The sequence below is a fragment of the Canis aureus genome, chromosome 1 (assembly GCF_053574225.1).
Source record: "Canis aureus isolate CA01 chromosome 1, VMU_Caureus_v.1.0, whole genome shotgun sequence".
Lineage (NCBI taxonomy): Eukaryota > Metazoa > Chordata > Mammalia > Carnivora > Canidae > Canis > Canis aureus.
Window position 1 is genome coordinate 106,234,359 of NC_135611.1, and position 18,544 is coordinate 106,252,902.

Sequence of the window (18,544 nt, forward strand, 5' to 3'; positions counted from 1 at the left end):
GACACCAGCAGGCATCTGACAATTGCTTGTTGTTGTTGTTGGGGGGGTGCGGAGAACATTAGAACATTCCTTTAATGTTGGAATCAGGTGCAGAAACCCTAAAAAAGTAACCATTACCAGCTTGGGAGACCCTTCCCTAACCCATGACCTTAATCTGCCTTAATCATGGGTTAAGTCCCACAGCCTCTGAACCTCTGGCCCCTCTCACATAAATCTGTACATACATGTTTAGCCTCTGACTCGTTCTCCAAACTGAGAACTTCATGAAGGCAGAGACAATGTCATTATCCCCAGCTCTTAACATAGAGCCTGGCACACAGCAGGCAATCAATAAATATGGATTGACTGAGCAATTGTTTTGGTGCCAGTGGAAGGCTGGGCTTGCAGCCGCTCTTGCCAGCACGGTGCCTTTCTTTCTTAGCTGGGTTTCTCATTAGAAATTTAGGGAGTGCATCAGTGAAGATTCCCATATAACAAAATATATGGTGGCAAAATAAAGTGGTGGTGGTTTCAGGCTGGCTCAGCAACTTCGAGACCCCGTCAAGGACCTGAGCTCTCTGCATCCTTCTGCTTGACCACCTTCAGTGGGTTAACATATTTGTCTTATGTGGTAAGATGGCTGCTGGAGCTCCAGGCATCACGTCTTCACACAACTGTATCTGAAGACAAAAGGAGAGGGGTAGCTAGAGTCCCTTCTTACACCCCTACCCTTGACCAACCTCATGAATGAGGAAAACAACTTTCCTGGAATCCCATCAGCAAACTGCCCATATTGATCCAAAACTAGCCACATCACTGCAAGGGAGGCTGGGAAACCAAACATCTCAGCCTGTATCATGGGAGGTGGGTCTGATAGCAAAGGAGGAGGAAACAACTAAAGCGTCTGTCTCAGGGATGGAAAAGTTGGGAGGTATTCTGGTTGAAGACTGGGATGAAAGAGGCCTTTAGGGAAATAGAACTCTTGATATTTTCGGAAAGATGAAGGCTGGGGCCCTGGGTACCTGGATTCTCTCTGTCTTTTCTGTTTCAGAGCTTTCATTTCCTTTTTGATTGAAAAGGAAATGAAAGCTAATAACAAACCTAGCACAACTTGTTTTATACAGATAGGCAACTGTATTGCTTATGTCAATAAAGGTGGGTGTCAGGTCAGTTTTGATCCAGCTTCTCAATGTCACCATGGCCTCAATTTCCTTCCTTTCTGTATTGTGTAGTTTCTATCATTCTCAGGCTCTATGTGCTATCTTCCCCACCATTGCTATCCCAACAGACCCAAGATCTTCCATGTAATGGAGAAAAGCAACTATGCAGATCTAGATAGATCTCACATCATTGAGCTACATTATCCAGTGGAAGAGCATCTTGTGAAATCCATGCAGCTATGGTACTGTCTCATTAGCTGAGGGGCTTAAGTCAATCAGGGGCCACCTCTGTAATGGGTCAATTCCAGATCTACCAAAAGAGAGGGTAGAGATGATGCTGGGGAGGCACCACCGATGACTCTTCACCCTCAACTCACCCAAATCCTCAATGACACTGACATTTGCAGGCAGAGACTTTGGAAAAAGGCGTTTATTGGTGTGGTGGTCTCAACACTCCCCATGAATCGGAACACACGGCCCCCAGGGCCCCCCCCGCCCCCTTCCTCACATCCCTCCCCCTCCCCTCCCCAACCCCTGGACCCTGGGAATGGAAGACAATGCGGGATGGGGCCCACGCCCCCGTCTGAGGTACAGTCACTGCCCCTTGCCCCCCTGCCCCTGCTCTGAGCTCTTCCTCCCCAAGCTCTGGGTAGTGTGATTTGGGGTGGGTGTTTATAGCGGGTCTCCCAGGAGTCAGAGCTGGTGACCTGACATCTTGGTCTGGATGGGGGATGTTTGCGTGATGCCTCTCTCTTCCCCACGTTGTGTGGTGTGGTGTGCCAGGATTGCATATTCCTACAGTTGGAGCTGAGGTTATGGCCTCTCAGCACCCCCTCCTGACAAGCTGCCCACCCTCGGGGGAACTACAGCTGGTCACCAGCTACAGGGCAGCTGGAGCCAGGAGCTATTGCTGGTCATTCGCTGGTATGTGTGTGTGTGTGTGTGTGTCTATCGGAGTGTGTGTGTGAGGGCAGTTGGGTCAGCCTTTGGGAGGTGCAGTTGTTGGAGAAGCCAGGGAGTGGTAGACCAGCAAGCCCACACCTGGGGGTGGCTACAGGGGCACTGAGGGCAGCTGGTTGGTGCTTGCGGGGGGGCCAAGGGAGTCGGGGGTGGGGTAGGGCAAAGCACTGAGACAGACAGGTGACCACAGGCACCTGTCTGACAGTTGGATGGAAGCACCGATTGGCCCAGAGGGGGCCAGAAAGTCAGGGGGCAGGGGAGGGAGGGCTGGCAGGGAAAGTGGGAAGGTCTCAGACTGCTGAGCCAGTGACGGGGACTCTGGCTACAGGCAGCTGGTGGTTGACGGCAAGGAGGCCCAGAGCCACGATGGGGATCCCCCACCTGCTCACAAAGGCTGAATGTTGAGCTCGACAGGTGAGCGCGACACCCCTCCTCACTCTCAACCTGGCCAGGAGACGCTCTTTCAACAGGGAAGGGAGAGGGTGGTGTGCGTGCATATATTGGGAACGCAGGGAGCCTGGAAACCTCTCCTCACAGCTTCTGCCACGAAGCCCACATACCTACCTCCAGTCAGAGGTGAGAGGCAGCAGCATTGGGGGGCAGTGGGCGTGTGGGTGTTAGGGGAGGGAAGATTGCTGAGCCCCTTCCCTCCACACACATACACATACGTGCAGGCTCATGCTCACACACACCCACTACATACACACGATCCAGTTGACAGCCTGAGCTAAGAGAGGGGTGTGGGGTGGCCGGGGGTGGGTCACAATCGGAAACGTGAACAGTGGCGACAATGGCTGTAGAAAGATGCATAATTTTGCGTTATCCCTCACAGTGATGGGTTCTCTAAAGAGCTTTCCTCCTCTTCCTCCTCCTGCTCCTCCTCCTCTCTTCTTCCTCCTCGGTGGCAGAGAGCTCTTCCGCCCCCTCGAGACCCACGGTGCTTGCTCTCCCTTTTGCTCTCGCTCCCGGCCTCAGGCCCCGCGCAGGGGGAGGCGAGCTGCACTGGGTTCTTCCTACATCCTCCACCACAGCCAGCCCAGGGCGGAGAGGAGGGTCAGGGGCCCCGGGGGCCTTGGGGCTGAGTTCTCCAGGGATCCTGGGCCTGGGGAAAGAGAGAGGGGGTCACGGGAGTGACCTGGGAAGGCGAGACTCCTTGTGCGTCCCGCGGGGCTTTGGGTCTGCCGGTCCCGGTCTCCGAGGGGCTCTTGGAGCCTTCCACTCTAGGGACCTTTCCGGGGCTTCCACTCTGCTCCTCCCACTCGGTTCCGAGTCATCTCGCTGAATATCTGTTTCTCTCTGCCACTCGGTCCCTCTCTCTTAAGAAAGGGACTTAGACAGAAAGATCTGTCTTTCTCAGATCTTCACGTCGTATGGTTTGGATCTACCCAGTACCGCCACGAAGCGTCTCGCAGTCGGCACGTCTGAAGTGGTACTCCTGACGTTTCCCCCCAAGACTGGGTACTGCCCCCACCCCAATATCTCTCCACTTCAATACTTTGTGACCACATCCCCATTCTCTCGGCTGCCCGAGCCAAACCTTGGGATCGCCTGGACGCCACCTGCTTCTTCCTGCCGCCCTCAAAACATCTCCCACCGGGAGATGTGCCACCGTCCCCCCCACCCCCCTCCCCCGCCTCGGATTTCTGCAGCCACCGCCTCCCCGGTCCTCCGGCGCCCATCCTGCGCCCCCTACAGGCCATTCCTCAAATAGCAGTCAAAGTGATTATAAGCATCAACCACTTGGTCATACCCCCCTGCTTAATAGCCTCCAGGGGCCTCACCCTGCGGTAGAATAAAACCCCAGATCCTTTCCATGGCCCACGAGACTCTGCCTCTCCCTTCCTCTTCAGCCTCAGACTCCACGGTGATCACTCTGCTCAGGTCATGCTAGCCTCCTTGCTGTGCCTTTGCACACAGATACTGTTCCCTCTGCCTGCAAAGCTCTTCCCGCAGATCTCCGCGGGGCCGGCTGCTTCTTCCCATTCCAGTCTCAGTTCCGCCCCCTAGTGGGGGCTCAATGAATCACATTCATTGAAGGAATGGGTTTCTCGTTTAGTCGCTTTGCTCGGGTCTCAGCGTCGGTCACTTCCCCGAGCTCGCGGGGGTCGGGGGCAGTTCCGGCGCCGGCCCCGCCCCGCCCCCACCCGGCCCCGCCCCTCCCTCTCGGACGCACGCAGTAGCCGCATGGAAGCGCTGGACGTTCCCAGCCGGTTGGCGGCGCGACACGTGTAGTTGCCGTAGTGCCGGGCGCTCACGTTGGCGAAGAGAAGCATCGAGCGGGTGCGCTCCGTCTGCACCTTCAGGCCCTCCGCGGTGCCGCTGATCAGCCTGCCGGGGATCCAGGTCAGGGACCGCGCCGTGGGACCCTGGCCCGGGACCCCCTCGTGGCGCAGAGCCCCACTCCCCGCGACTCTCAGGTTCCCCGATTTCCCGGAGACCCCGAATCCTGCCCTCTACCCAGATTCGGGCTCTAGCTCCCCGTGGGTCCCCAGGCCACTTCCACAGACACCCCTCTCCGGGGAGCCCTGCCCCTAACGGTCACTGGACTCTCCCAGTGTGTCCCAGACCCTGCTAGACCCCAACCTCGATGGTCCTCTGAAGCTTCCCCACCCCATTCTCAGCATCGACCCCCGAACTTGTCCCTGAATAGCCCGAAGAGATCAGGCTCCAACATTCACCCTGCGGGGACCAAAGTTTCCAGTAACCCTCGAGATCTCTCTGGGGCGCACCAGATTCCATCCCCCAGAAGCTGGATCCCCCAGTTCTCGGGACCTAGGGCTCGGCTACGTTCCCCACCCCACTCCCTCGGCCCGCCGCAGTGCTGTCCTCACAGTCTGTCATCCTTGTACCACTGGAAGTCCGCGGGGGGCACCGCCATGGCTTCGCAGCGCAGGAGGGCGGCCCGGCCCGGGGCCGTGCGGGCGCTGGTCACGTCCGTGATGGTCGGAGGATCTGGCGAAGGGCGAGAGTCAGCGAATTCCAGCGAGCTGGAGATGAAGGGGTTCTGTCCCTGTCCCCCTCCTCCCTCCTTCGCAGGGGTCCAGCACCCCCTTCCCCCTCCCCAGGGACTGCCCCCCCTTTCATGCCCGGTGCCAAGGGGCTCACAGTTGACTGTGACCAGCACACGGCGGCTGTCGGGCGCCGAGTTAACGCCGTTGTGAGTCACGCACTCGTATTCCCCAGCCTGGCCTCGCTGGATGTCGGAAATCTCCAGGATCTCGCCCTCTGAGGTGAAGCCGTCTGTGCGGGGAGGGAAGGGGAGGGGGCGAGGCCGGACACAAACACTTAACACGGGACAACACGGGCACAACACGGACATACATCAGCGGGGCAGGCACCGCAGGGCCTGGAGTGCCCAGGGCAATGAGAGCCAGGAGGGGTTCGCAGGGCTTTGGGGTGGGGGTGTGGATCGGTAGGCCCGGGATCTCCCGCTAGGGGTGGGGCGGGGAATGAGGGTGTGGCGCCTAGTAACTAGAACCCAATGGGGAGGGTCCTAGAATTTGGGGATGCAACGGATCCAGGGATCTGGGAGCTCAGATTCAGATCATGAGGCTCATAGTACCCAGTAGGGAGGATCCCAGGTTCTTGGACCTCAGAAAGATCCAGATCATACAGACCCAAGGGGGTTGGGTCCAGAGGTCTGAGATCTTATTCTTGGGTTCAGGGAATCAGGATCTAGTAATTGGGATCCTCAATCTAGATATTTGGGGTCTGATGACACATCATCAGGCTCAGAAGACCCTTTGGGATCCAAGGACTTCCAAGGATCCAGAATCTCAAGCCCAGGATTGTGGGGCTCAGATGACCCAGTGGGAAAGGATCTAGGATCGGAGACCTAGTTTTTGGGTTCTGGGGTCTCGGGGGATAGAGTGATTGGCACCATTGGTCTCTAAAGACTCAGTGAACAAGGGCCTAGGGATCTGGGGGAATGGTGGTGGAGATCCAGGTAAAAGGGGTGGTGGATGTCCAGGATCTGGGATGTCATGTTCAGGTGCCTTGGTGATATGTTTGGGGGAAGCCTAGAGTAGTGGTTCTCAGCTCTATCACCAGAATCACCTGAAGGGCTTGTTAAAACAGACTCGTGGTGGTGGTGGTGGTGGTGGTGGTGGTGGTGGTGGTGGTAGGGGGAAGTTCTAATTCCTAAGGCCTGGTATGGGCCCAGAATGTGCATTTCTGGCCAGCTCCCAGTGATGCTGATGCTGCTGGCTTGGGGACCACACTTTGAGAACTGCTGGGTGAGAGCATCCAGCAGAGGAGATACAGTGAGGTGACCAGGAGATGGAAACAGGGGCCGGGGCCACTGTTATTGTTACTGCTACTGTTGTAACCTGATTTAGGATTAGTGATAGGGATTCCGCACCCAGATTATGTGAACTGGTGGGGAACATGGGGACAGAGGGCAGGCTGTGGTCTAGCGGGTGAGTTTGATGAAATGGTTCAGGCCAGAAGGTGGTGAAGACCCTAAGGCTCTGGGGGCTGCTGGTGAAATAATGGGATCAAAGTGGGAGGGGGAAATCAGGTCATGACAAGGATTGGGGGGTCAGGCGAAGGGGGACTCTGGGAATCTAGCTAGGGACATGGGGAATCGAGGGGCCCAGATTGTGGAGTGGGGAAGGGGCTTTGGGCCAGGGGTGGGATCCTCACCTCGGAGCTGCCTCCAGGTGACTGTGGGCTCCGGCCGTCCCACGGCCAGGCAAAGCAGGTTCACATTGCCCCCCTCATTCACTGTCACAGGTGAGGAGATGTTCACAATGCGGGCGGGGACTGTAGGCCGGGAGGGGAGAGGCCAGTGAGAGGCTGAATATGGCCTCCCAGGACCCAGGAGTCTAGGCCCCCAGCCCCCTCTTCCCTCAGACCTAGGAGTCAGGCCCCCAGCCCCTCCTCCCTCAGATCCAGGGGTCCAGACCCCAACCCTCTCCTTCCTCAGACCCAAGGGTCTAGCCAACATTCCCTCTGTCTTTCTAAGAATTCCTCTGTGTTTCTCCCTTGCCTCTGGGTCTGGCTCCTTGTCTAACTGTTGGTCTCTCTCCCATTCTTTCTGTCTCTGTCTCTTTCTCTGTCTCTGTCTCCCTTCACCCTAACTTGGTTTCTCTGCCTTCTCTTCTGAATTCCTCCCACCTTATCTCTGTCTGCTTTTATTCATTAATTGTTATTATTCTTATTTTAAACAATTAATTTCTATAACATATTCATATGGGGCTTCCAGCAATGGTAACCCTGTTCTAAGTGTTTTACACAAATTAGCTCATTAAACCTTCACCACTCTACCACCCTCTGGGGTAGATGTTGCTATATTCATCAATTCTAACACATCTGGCTGTTTCTCCCACCCATCTGAACATTGTTCCAATCAGGATGGCCTGACAACTTAGGATGCCAGAGTTTAACTGGTAGGATTATTTTTCTTTTCTTTCTTGGCAGAGGGTAAAATTAAAGATGCCCTTTTCTGTTGATGATGCTTTGGATGTGATGCATGACAGAGTCATCCTCATTTTGCAGATGAGGAGCCCGAGGCCGCCCTGCTTGCTCAGGGTCCCTCAGCCGCTGGGTGGTCTGGCTCCTGAGTTGGGGCTTGTCATGGCCCCGCTGGGCTGTCTCTGTCTCTGGGTTCCTATCATTCCAACTGTTCCCTGCCCTCCAGACCGTTTCTGATGCCATGTGGGGCAGCCACCTGAGCTTTTTCCCCTATTTCTCTGTCTTCTGCCCACCCCTCCCTGTCTGAATTCTGGGGCATCCAGCCCTGTGGGACCCACTCTACACATCTGACTCATTTTCTCCCCCGACCCCTGCAGTGCCACTTTTTTCCCAGTACCAGTCTGTGGGTCACTGGTCTCAGCTCAGACATTATGTCTGGGAAGCCACCTCCTTAGAAAGTCAGCTTCAAAAGGTCAGGGGCAGCCTGCCTGGCTCCTTTATCTTCAGGGCCTAGAGCAATGCCTAGGTGTTTATTGAGCACCTACTATGAGCACATAGAAGGAACATGGAACCAGGCCCACATAGTAGGTGCTCAATAAACAGAGCTGAGTGAATGGCTGCAGTCTTCTCTGTGCACTCCCTGACCTCTGTAGCTCTCCTGTCCTAGAAGCTGTCATGCTGAAGGGTCACTCTCCAAGTGACTGTCCCTCCTGTTTGGCTGAAATCTGCAAGGGCAGGGTGTGTGTCTGCCTTCCACACCATGTATCTCCAGGATCAGAGAGCAGGTAGCTGGTAAGGATGTGCGAATTCCCTCTCCTTCATGCCCTCCACCCCCTTTGCCACCCCAGGCCCAGTGGAGGGCTCACCGTGGACGATGAGGTAGACCTGAGTGGTGTACGGCTGGTGGCGGGTCTGGAAGGAGCAGGTGTAGAGGCCCTCATCGCCGAGCCCCACCTGGGTGATGAGGATGGAGAACTCCTCAGGTGTGTTGATGAGCAGCCTCACCCGTGGGTCACTGGTCCAGCGGTCATTGCCCGCATACAGGATGTTGGAGCGGTTCAGCCAGGCCACGCGAGTCACATGCTCGTCAATGAAGCAGCTTCAGGGAGGACAAGGGAGGAGGGCTCTTCTCTCTCCCACCCCAGAAGGCCCTCTGGGTTCTGCCATCTTGGGGGCTTGGAAGTGGGTAAACTCAGCCTCAGACGGAGTTTGAGCCCAAGTGCACAATGAAGGGGTAGCTAATGGTTACGAGTGATTGTTGTGTGCTAGAGACCGGAAAAGTACTTGGAACACTCTGGGAGAGACAGAGATGCTGGACAGAGATCCAGAGACAGGAGGACAGAGATCCAGACAGTGGGGACAGAGATCCAGAGAGAAAGGGGATAGAGATCCAGAGAGAAGGGGGGCAGAGACCCAGAAAAGGGGGGACAGAGATCCAGAGGGAGAGGGGATAGAGATCCAGAGAGCGGGGGACAGAGATCCAGAGGGAGGCAGGACAGAGACCCAGAGGGAGGGGGGGACAGAGATCCAGAGATAAGGGGACAGAGATCCAGAGACAGGGGGACAGAGACCCACAGAGAAGGGGGAACCAAGATCTAGAGAGAGGAGACAGAGATCCAGAGAGAGGGTACAGAGATCCAGAGAGAAGGAGGACAGAGATCCAGAGAGGGGGGACAGAGATCCAGAGAGAGGGGGGGAACTGAGATTTAGAGAGGGGTGAACAGAGACCCAGAAAGAGGAGGCGTAGAGACCAAGAGAGAGGGAGACAGAGACCCAGACAGAAGGGGGGCAGAGACCCAGAGAGAGGGGACAGAGATCCAGAGAGAAGGGCAGAGACCCAGAGAGATGGGGACAGGGCCAGAGAGCAGGGCTGACCCAGTGTGGGGAGCAGCACTGATCTGGGGAAATAAGCCTGGCTCCATCTGCTAAGCAGTCAGTGTGCTGAGCTCTCTGAACTGGGAGTGTGTGTACAAAATGTTAAATCCCTGTGACAGTCAATATAGTGGTTATCTTTCCTCCACCCACTTGACAGATGGGGAGACTGAGGCCCAGGCATGGAACCAGGTCCAGAGTCCATGCCCCTAACCACCTCTCCTGACTGACAGGGCCAGGCTGTGTCCCAAGGAAGGTGAAGGAGCAGGACTGGGTGATTTCTGAGTCCCTGAGATAGAAGGTACCTGAGGGTGGCGTTGTCACCTTCACACACTGTGTAGTTGTCCGCAGGAGAGCTGAACTCCAGGCTCTGGGACAGCAGCCCTGCGGAGGGGAGGGCCAGCTCAGCTTGGCAGCTCGGCAGGGACTGTACATGTCTGCACATACACACACGTGCCCTTGCAGACACAGACATTTCCCACACTCACTGGCACACAGTCATGGATGTTTCCAGAGACACACGGCAGATGTGCTCAGAGCAAACATGTGCAACGTGTTCCTTTCCACAAGCTCACAGAGACTCAGACAGACTGGGACACACAATCCCACATACCTCCAGAGACACGGAGACAACATCCCAATCACAGCACACAAACACACATATACACACGCATACCTATTCACAAATGCAGTGTACAGAGGAACACACATATACATATGCACAGATACACAACTGCATAAATGTATATGCAGATATACACGTACACAGCAGGCACATGTACACAGATGCATATGTACACATTCACAGTGTACAGACACACACTCAAAGTTCAAGAACACAGATACATATACAGATACACACATACACATATGCAATAAACACAGATACACACAGATTCCATGTACATGGGCACACACATATTCAAACTTATGACACATGTATACACACAGATGCACACATGTACACATCAATTCAGAAATACATGGAAATACACACAGAGCTCCCCACGTATGTACACAGACGTACAGACACATAATCGCAAACACATGCACACGAACACAGATGCATGTGTATATCCACTCAGACACACATCTGTCTCAGATGCACAAATACATCCTTGGACCCTTGGGCCTTGGGTTTGTACAGCCACACAAACCTTCGCAGACACATGCGTCTACAGACACACCCGCCTGCCTGCCTGCTCACGAGGCGCGCTTGCAGGTGCACACCCACGCCTGCCCGCACCCTCCAGCGCAGCTCAGGGGCACCATCGCCTGGCAGAGCCCCCACCCCCACCCATTCATCTCCGTGGACCACGGCCAGTGGGCTGGACCAGGGCCAGGGAGTGGGGGCTGGGCATGCGGAGGCGGAGGATGGAGCCGGCACCAGGCGGGGGAGAGGAGGCTGGATGACCTTGGATGCCTGGGAAGGAGGGCCTGGCGTGGGGTTGCCCTGCCCCCGCCCTGGCATGAGGAGCTAATTAATCTAATGAATTAATTGCCCGTGCCGCCCCAATGACTCCCGGGGGCCCTCTCCATCAGCAGCCCCTCAGGACAGCGCTGGGGCAGAGACAGTGCAGTGGGCTCACCAGGTCCTGGGGTTTGGGGTGGGCCCTGCAGCCCCTCACCGTGGCCGGAGTCACTTCTGGATGCAGGGAAGGGGCCTGCCTGCCCTGAGCTGTGCAGAGTGGACGCTGCCACACACAGCCCTGGTAAGAGAAGGAGACCGCCGGGAGGTGGACACACGCAGAAACAAGACACATCGCTGGGGCCCAGGGAGGACACCCAGCGCCAGGGCTGGGCCAGGAGACCATCCCACACTCCAACACATGGAGGGCCATGTGGCCTGCTCGGAGGCACAGGTGCACACACGCTCCTGCTGACACACAGCCCCGAACACAAACCCAGCAGAAGGTCACCCCACAATATACAACTAGATGCACACAGTTGTACTGACACTAACAGTCCCAGATGCAGTCTACATACAGGCAGTTAGAGCCCCATCCAGAGGGCCATCTCTCTCTCTCTCTCTGTCTCTGTCTCTGTCTCTCACACACACACACACACACTCACACTGGCCTAATCAGTCACGCTGACACTACCAGCCCAAGGGCTATGCTCACCATCCCCCGCCCCTGCACTCTGGAAAGTCGTGCAGAAAGCTACAGCGTGCAATGAAACAGCTATACTGTCACAGCCTCTCCAATACAAAGGAGCTGCCCTGGGCCAAGAATCAGGCGCATGCAGTCATGCTGTCACCTATGATCAGATCATACACAGCCACATTCACACACACACATCCACACACACACCACAGGACCTGTCATACTCCTGCTCACACATTCCTAGATCAGGGCCTCTCCACTTTGGCACCACTGACGTTTGGGGTCGGATGATTCTTCACCGTGGGGACTCTCCTGTCCCCACAAGGGGACAGTGGGGACTATGCACTGCAGGATGTTTAGCAGCATCCCTGGCCTCTACCTACTTTGCAGTGGTGACAACCACAAATGCCTCTCGACGTTGGCAGGTGCCCCACAGGGGGCAAAATCTCCCCTCATCTCCCTGGGACAGCCACTGTCCAAGGCTATAGGAGGAACATCCCGCTCGAGTTGAAGATGGAGCTGTCCAAGGTCCCCCAGGCTTCGGGACCCAGGGCTACTGGGCTAAGCCCTGGACAATACCCAGGTGCTGCCCGCAGGAGCTAGGCCCACAAACCCAGGCAAGTAGGACCCCAATCACATGTCCTGACATACGGAAATACAGACAGACACATACTCCTTCCAAGGGGATCTTTCCAACACTCAGAACTGCCCCCAGGACAAAGGCCCAGCCCCTCAACCTGGGTCCAGGACCCTGGGGTCACTGCTTGGCCCAGCTCTGTGTTCCTCACTATTCTCATCCCTCTGTCCCACCGTTTATGTCAAAAATGCTTCTCCTTCTTCAGGGGTCTAATATAATGAGGCCTCTCCTAGGAGAGACAGCCCCGTATGAGCTCCTGCCCTCCTCCCAGGGCAGCTTGGAACAGTGTCATCTGCCTCCCCCATCTGCTCCTCCAGGGCAGAGCTTGGTCCAGACCATCTGTGTCCCTAGCACACCCAGCTCCAGGCTCAGCTGAGGGCAGTCCCAGGAGGTACATGATGAAGGAATCTATGTCTGAGGCAGGTCTTATTCTTGGTCCTGTGTCTATAAATGTGGATATCCTGAGTCTGCATTCCTGTCTCACACAATTCCCAGACTCCAGGATCAGGAACTCCCTCCCTTCTCCCTGCTGTGTGACCTTGGGCAAGTCCCTTCCCTTTTCTGGGCTTCCGTAAGTGGAGGTAGGGGTCGGGTTAGTCATTTCACCACCCACTCTGTCCCTGAGCACGGCTCTTCATTCGGTCTCAGTTCTGATCACCCCAGGATCCTGTCTGAGCCTGTTTCCCTCACCAGATGGGAGCCTCTCAGGGTGGAGCTGGGGTCTGACCCACCTGCAGGGTTCCAGCATTGCTGGCTCTGGGTCTGTCCCACAGAAGACCACGAAAGATACATAATGTATAAAAAACAAGCTGGTGCACATGAGATCCACTCTGTAGGAATTATGCTTGAAAAACTCTCTCTTAATTCTGGGAACTCTCCCTAACCCTCTCTGAACCTGATCTGTATTCCCACAATGCCTGGATTACCTCCAGTAGAGCTCATATCACGCCATGGTGACCATCTGTGCCTCTTTCCCCCAATAGACTAGAAGTTTCTTGAGGGCAGAGCCTGGGTCTGACTCAGGTCTGTATCCTCAGGATTTCTCAGCCTAGGGCCTGACCCTGGAAGGCCTTGGGAAATATTTGCTGAGTGAATGTAAATAGATACCTACAACTTGTGTCTCCAACTCTTGAACTCCTACTCATTCTTCAAGACCCAAACTCAAATGCCCTTTCCTCCAGGAGGACCTCCCTGACTGTTTAAGACAGAGAGTCTCAACCCTTTCTACTGGATACCCTCTGACTCAGCTGGAACAATGTTCAGGGGTGCCTCCCCCACTTGTCCAGGAGTTCCCCAAGGGCCCAAATCTTGGCTGTGTCCCCCAGAACCAGGCTTAGCTCAGAGCAGGGAAGTGTTTGTGGGGAGAATGAATGGTCTTGAGAGGTTGGATAAGAAAGCCTGGAGGAATCTGTGCTGGGAGACCAAATGTCTGCCTTACCATTTCCTGTCGGGGTGACCCCCAGATAGCCTAAGCCTCAGTTTCCCCATCTATTAAAGGAGAAAGTACCAACAGTTCTTCCCTCTGAGGGTTTTGTGAGGGATTCTATGAGGACATGCAAGCAAAATGTTTAGCTCAGCGCTTAGCATGCAGAAAGGGCCCAATAAATGCTAGCTGTTCCTAAGAGCACCTTTTAAAAGAAACACCTACTGCTATCCCTGGTTCGTTGTCAGTCCCTTGGGGGTGGGGGTGGGGGCGAGGGCAGAGCGGCTGTTGCTCTGTGCCCAGCACCCACCAGAGTCGGCAACTCATGTACAGATGCCCTGTCAGCTTCTGCTCTGACGCCACCAAGCCAGCATAACCAGGCCACTCAAAGAACAGACTGGGGACCTGGGCTGCCTGGGTTTGAGTCCCAGCACTGCCGTTTAGTTGCATGAATTACTTCACCCTGCCAGGACTCATGTTTCTCCCTCTATGAGTGGGGATGATCATTGTGCCTCCCTCATCGCATTGTGGTGGGGAGGATGAAAAGAGGTCACCCCAGCAACAGGTTCAATGCAGAGCTTGCTAGTGAGTGCTTGCCAACAGCTGTACATGTGCTGACTGATGGGATGATGATGATGATGTGGTAGGTGCCCCAGCCTGTCTGGGAGGGGGCAGGGAGTGGTCCTAGAAGGACCACTCAGGTCTCTGCCAGTCTGGACTGGTAGCCCTCATCCCTGCTTGATAAATCAAGGGATGGAGGTCACAGGTAGGTGAGCTTCCTCCCCTAAAGAGACAAAGAGATTTCGAACCAGATGGAGAACATTGGGTTGGAGATAAGCACCTCCCACCACCCCCCAAGGGGGGAACTTTGGTGAAGCTGGGACCCTCCAACGGGGCCTTCCCAGGACAGATGCCCGGAGTCCTAGAGTTCAGATGCTGAGCCAAGAGCCCTAGAACTTTCCATTACATGTTGGCTGCTCCTTTTTGCTGGTTCCCACCTCAGGACCTTTGCCTCTACTGTCATTCCCTCGGGATCTTTGATAGGCTGAATTCTCTTCTTTCAGTGTGAACTCCACTCCCGGCAGCTTAGAGAGGGCTCACTCAACCACCACAGCTCACATGCTCAGCTCATCCCTGAAGTCACTCCCAACTTCTTTGTACTACGTGTCACTCTCTGAAATTACCTGTTTACTCATTGCTTGTTTTTAGGTTTTGATCTCTCTCCATCCCTCTAGGCTAGAAGCTCCTTGAGAGCTCCTCGACTTCATCTGGCTTGCTCACTGCCCTGTGTCTATAGATCTCCAGTGCCCAGAACAGAGACTTTGTGCTCAGTAAATATCTGTCACATATCCAGTCCGGACAGACCAGGTGCTCAGAGGGCGGGGGACAGTGCCCCATGCCTGCCCCCTGCTGTCAAACACCCCTCACCAGACGCCCAGGGCTGCCCTGCACGGCTTCCTGCAGCTACCTCTGCAACTGAATAGATACATGTGAGTGTGAGTGTGTAAGTGTGTGTGTGTGTGTGTGTGTGTGTGAGTGTTGGCATAAGGAATTTACTAAAGACACTAAAGATAGAGCAATATCTACCCATGCCAGGGAGCTGAAGTTAAGTGGGAAAAAGCCAGTTGCAGGGAAATGGGCTGATTTTGTTTCTATCTCGGGAAGCAACATTCCGGAACAAACCAATACCTTACATATGTTCAACTCGGTGTGTCTGCCTGTGTGTGAGCGAGGGAGAGCTGTGGCCCTGGCTCTCTCAAGAGAGTGTGTTTGGGCAGGGGCGGGGCCAGAGTAAGGTAGGTTTTGCTCTGATACATATTTGTAGTGGAATGCTCACTTGCATGCATTCCTTCTGGAATTTGGGAAAGAGCAAATGAATCAGAGAAGACTGCAATTTCGTCTACGTGGCCCCCCTGCTTTTTCTCAGAGCGCCCCAACTGGCAGTGGGTGCGGCTGCCTTGCTGCCACCTAGTTTGGTCTCAGCCTACCCCTGCCCTGTCCCTTTTTGCCCCCCACCCCCACCCCGATCTCCCACAGAGAACCCAAGGCCCAGGAGTGGGAGAGAACTTGACCTAGGTCACCGGCGGCCTCCGGGCACCCAGAAGCTCCCCCCTGTGTGTACAACAGTGATTTCTGGGATCTGGAAGATCCAAAGTGGAAAGTGAGAAGTTATCTTGAGACTGGAGGAAACAAGGAGGTGTGAGGGGGCAAGGGAGGAAGGACAGTGGGAGTGGGGGGGCACAGAGACAAGGTGGGATGGGGGTCACGAGGAGCTGGGGAAGGAGAAGGCAAGAGACAAGGAAAGGCCAAGGACAACAATGGGAGCCGCCAGTGATGGTGAATTCCCAGGAGTGAAAGGAGCGAGGGTCAAGGGACCTGTGAGGAAGCGAGGAGAGGACACAGACACGCGTGTGTGACGACAGGAAGCAGTTCCCGAGGCAGGGAGGGACAGATGTGAAATTATGCTGAGACCAGCAGGGACAGAGAGACAGGGACCCAGAGACGGAGACAAACGGGATGTCCCCCAGAAATAGGAGCCTCTGGAAATGACCTAAAGAGACAGACAAGTGAGAGACAGGGCAACGCAGACAGCCAGGCAGAGTCAGACGGTGATTCAGACAGGTCAGGCCAGGGGAACGCTCAACCCACCGAGGCTCCAGCCTGCCAAGGCCCTAGGGCTGGGGGGCCCGGGTGCGTGGACAGGCGTCCCGCGGGCACAGAGCCATGTTGGTGTGGCTGTGGGCGTCTGCGGGTGCGGCCCTGGGTCAGCCTCGGTGACGGTGTTTATGTGTCTGTGCGTGACCCAGTGTGTGGGGGTGGGAGGCTGAGAGTGGCTGCCTCCTTGAGGCGGCTGAGGACTCTAGGTTGTCCCTGACTGTGTGTCCCTGACTATAATCCTTGGTTCAGGGCAGGGCCTGGGGGAATCCTCCAGAAGCATTGATTAACCCTGATCTCCTGCCTCAGTGCTCTGTTCTCCCCTCCTCAGGGGGCACCTCCCGGACCATCCCTGGGCTGCCAGCACTGGGGAGACTTAAGGTCCCGCAGACATCCACATCCTCTGTGCACAGACAGCCCGGGGTCACCCCTCCCCAATCATCCCCAGTCTCATTAACCCTTTGACCCCGTGTTAACCCTTCCCTTCCTTTCTCAATCTGTCCCTCTCTTATCCTCAGTCTCTGAACCCTGCTTCCTACATCTGAGTCCCCAGCCCAGTGTCCCCAACTTCCTGGATCACCAGCTCCATTCCCCTATATAACTGCAGCTTCCCAAACACCAGCACTTTCTCCCAATCTGCATGACCCAGCTGGGAGGCCAGAGCCCCTCTTCTTTTCCTGGCCCTGGGATGGGGGTCTGTGGATACCCTTGCCACCTTCTCTTACACCATCCCCCCACCTTTGCCCAGAAACGCCTACCCCAGCCCTTAGGCCAGGACCCCCTCAGGGACTGTCTCCGCTCAGAGACGAAGACCCCCCGACGGGGCATCCCACTTCCCCTCCACACCCCAACTCAGTTCAGGGATCCTGCCCAGGGACCCTTAACTTCAGCTTGATCCCATTCCCTGATCGGGAACCGCAGACTCCCGCCCCCAGGCCGGGATCAGGTGTCCGCGACCCCCTCGCCGGCCCGGAGAAGCCGACCTCCGCCCCTAGGCCCAGGCTCGAGCCCCAGGACGCGGAACCCTGCCCCGGGCGCGAATCCAGATGTCCAAGACCCCCTTCCCAGCCGGGGGGCTGCAGCTCCCGCCCCCGGGCCCAGACCTCCGCGTCCGGGAGCCTCCCGTTCCCCGCCCGGGATGCAGCCCCCCACCCCCAATCCCCGCTCGGGACCACGGCGTCCCGGCCGAGCCCCCCGCCCCCCTCCCCCCGCCCCCGACGCTGCGGTACCTCGGCTGATGACGGCCAGGCCGGCCAGGGCGGCGGCGGCGAGAAGCCGGAGCCGGGCCCCGGGCGTAGGGGGGGGCATCGCGGCAGCGGCGGCGCGAAGGGGGAGGGGATAGGGGGGGCCGGTCCGGGGCGCGCGAGGCCGGGGGGAGAGGGGGAGGGGGAGGGGGGACCCCGCCTGCGGCTGCACCGGCCCGGGGGGCGGCGGGGGCGGGGGGAGGGGGCTGGGGGGGCGCGACGAGGCGGCCGGAGCTGCTGCAGACCCGGGGAGGGGGGCGGCGCTGACGGGCAGGAAGGCCGACCAATCAGGGGAGGCGGGGGGCCGGGGAGGCGGGGCCGAGGGGGGGTTGCTTGTTGGAGGGAGAGGCCTTTGTTACTGCCGCCCGGCCCCTACCCCCTCGCGCCCCGGGCGTCCCCGCGTCTTCCCACCTCGGATCCCCAGAACCCCGGGTCTGGGACACTTCCTGAGCCCACCTTCTTTCTGCTTCGTGTACTAACATCATCCTCCCTCAGACCCAGGAGTCCAGCCCCCCAGCCCCCTCCTCCCTCAGACTCAGGAGTCCAGGCCCCCAGCCCCTCCTCCCTCAGACCCAGGAGTCCAGGCCCCCAGCCCCTCCTCCCTCAGACCCAGGAGTCCAGGACCCCAACCTCCTCCTCCCTCAGACCCAGGAGTCCAGGCCCCCAGCCCCTCCTCCCTCAGACCCAGGAGTCCAGCCCCCCAGCCCCCTCCTCGCTCAGACCCAGGAGTCCAGGACCCCAGCCCCTCCTCCCTCAGACCCAGGAGTCCAGGCCCCCAGCCCCTCCTCCCTCAGACCCAGGAGTCCAGGCCCCAGCCCCTCCTCCCTCAGACCCAGGAGTCCAGCCCCCCAGCCCCCTCCTCCCTCAGACCCAGGAGTCCAGGACCCCAACCTCCTCCTCCCTCAGACCCAGGAGTCCAGGCCCCCAGCCCCCTCCTCGCTCAGACCCAGGAGTCCAGGACCCCAACCTCCTCCTCCCTCAGACCCAGGAGTCCAGCCCCCCAGCCCCCTCCTCCCTCAGACCCAGGAGTCCAGGCCCCCAGCCCCTCCTCCCTCAGACCCAGGAGTCCAGGACCCCAACCTCCTCCTCCCTCA

General features: G+C 57.1%; 1 protein-coding gene across 1 annotated transcript; it reads right to left on the bottom strand.

Annotated features, from left to right (window-relative positions):
* Window positions 1-1,554: 1,554 nt before the first annotated feature.
* Window positions 1,555-17,566, bottom strand: IGLON5 (IgLON family member 5). Its single transcript, XM_077843616.1, has 8 exons — window positions 17,436-17,566; window positions 9,692-9,770; window positions 8,381-8,613; window positions 6,744-6,863; window positions 5,205-5,339; window positions 4,931-5,051; window positions 4,273-4,427; window positions 1,555-3,201 (listed from the first exon to the last, which is right to left on the bottom strand). The coding sequence occupies exons 1-8, from the start codon at window positions 17,512-17,514 to the stop codon at window positions 3,113-3,115; spliced, it is 1,011 nt and encodes a 336-aa protein (XP_077699742.1). The 5' UTR covers window positions 17,515-17,566; the 3' UTR covers window positions 1,555-3,112.
* Between the last annotated feature and the right edge of the window lie 978 nt (window positions 17,567-18,544).

What these genes read in the sequence shown, in the direction of transcription:
- IGLON5 (XM_077843616.1), bottom strand. Translation starts at nt 17,514, where the DNA reads ATGCCCCCCCCTACGCCCGGGGCCCGGCTCCGGCTTCTCGCCGCCGCC. An exon ending in CCTGGCCGTCATCAGCCGAG is followed by an intron (nt 9,771 to 17,435) that starts GTACCGCAGCGT and finishes TCCCCTCCGCAG; the next exon opens with GGCTGCTGTCCCAGAGCCTG. An exon ending in TGGTACAAGGATGACAGACT is followed by an intron (nt 4,428 to 4,930) that starts GTGAGGACAGCA and finishes GATCCCCGGCAG; the next exon opens with GCTGATCAGCGGCACCGCGG.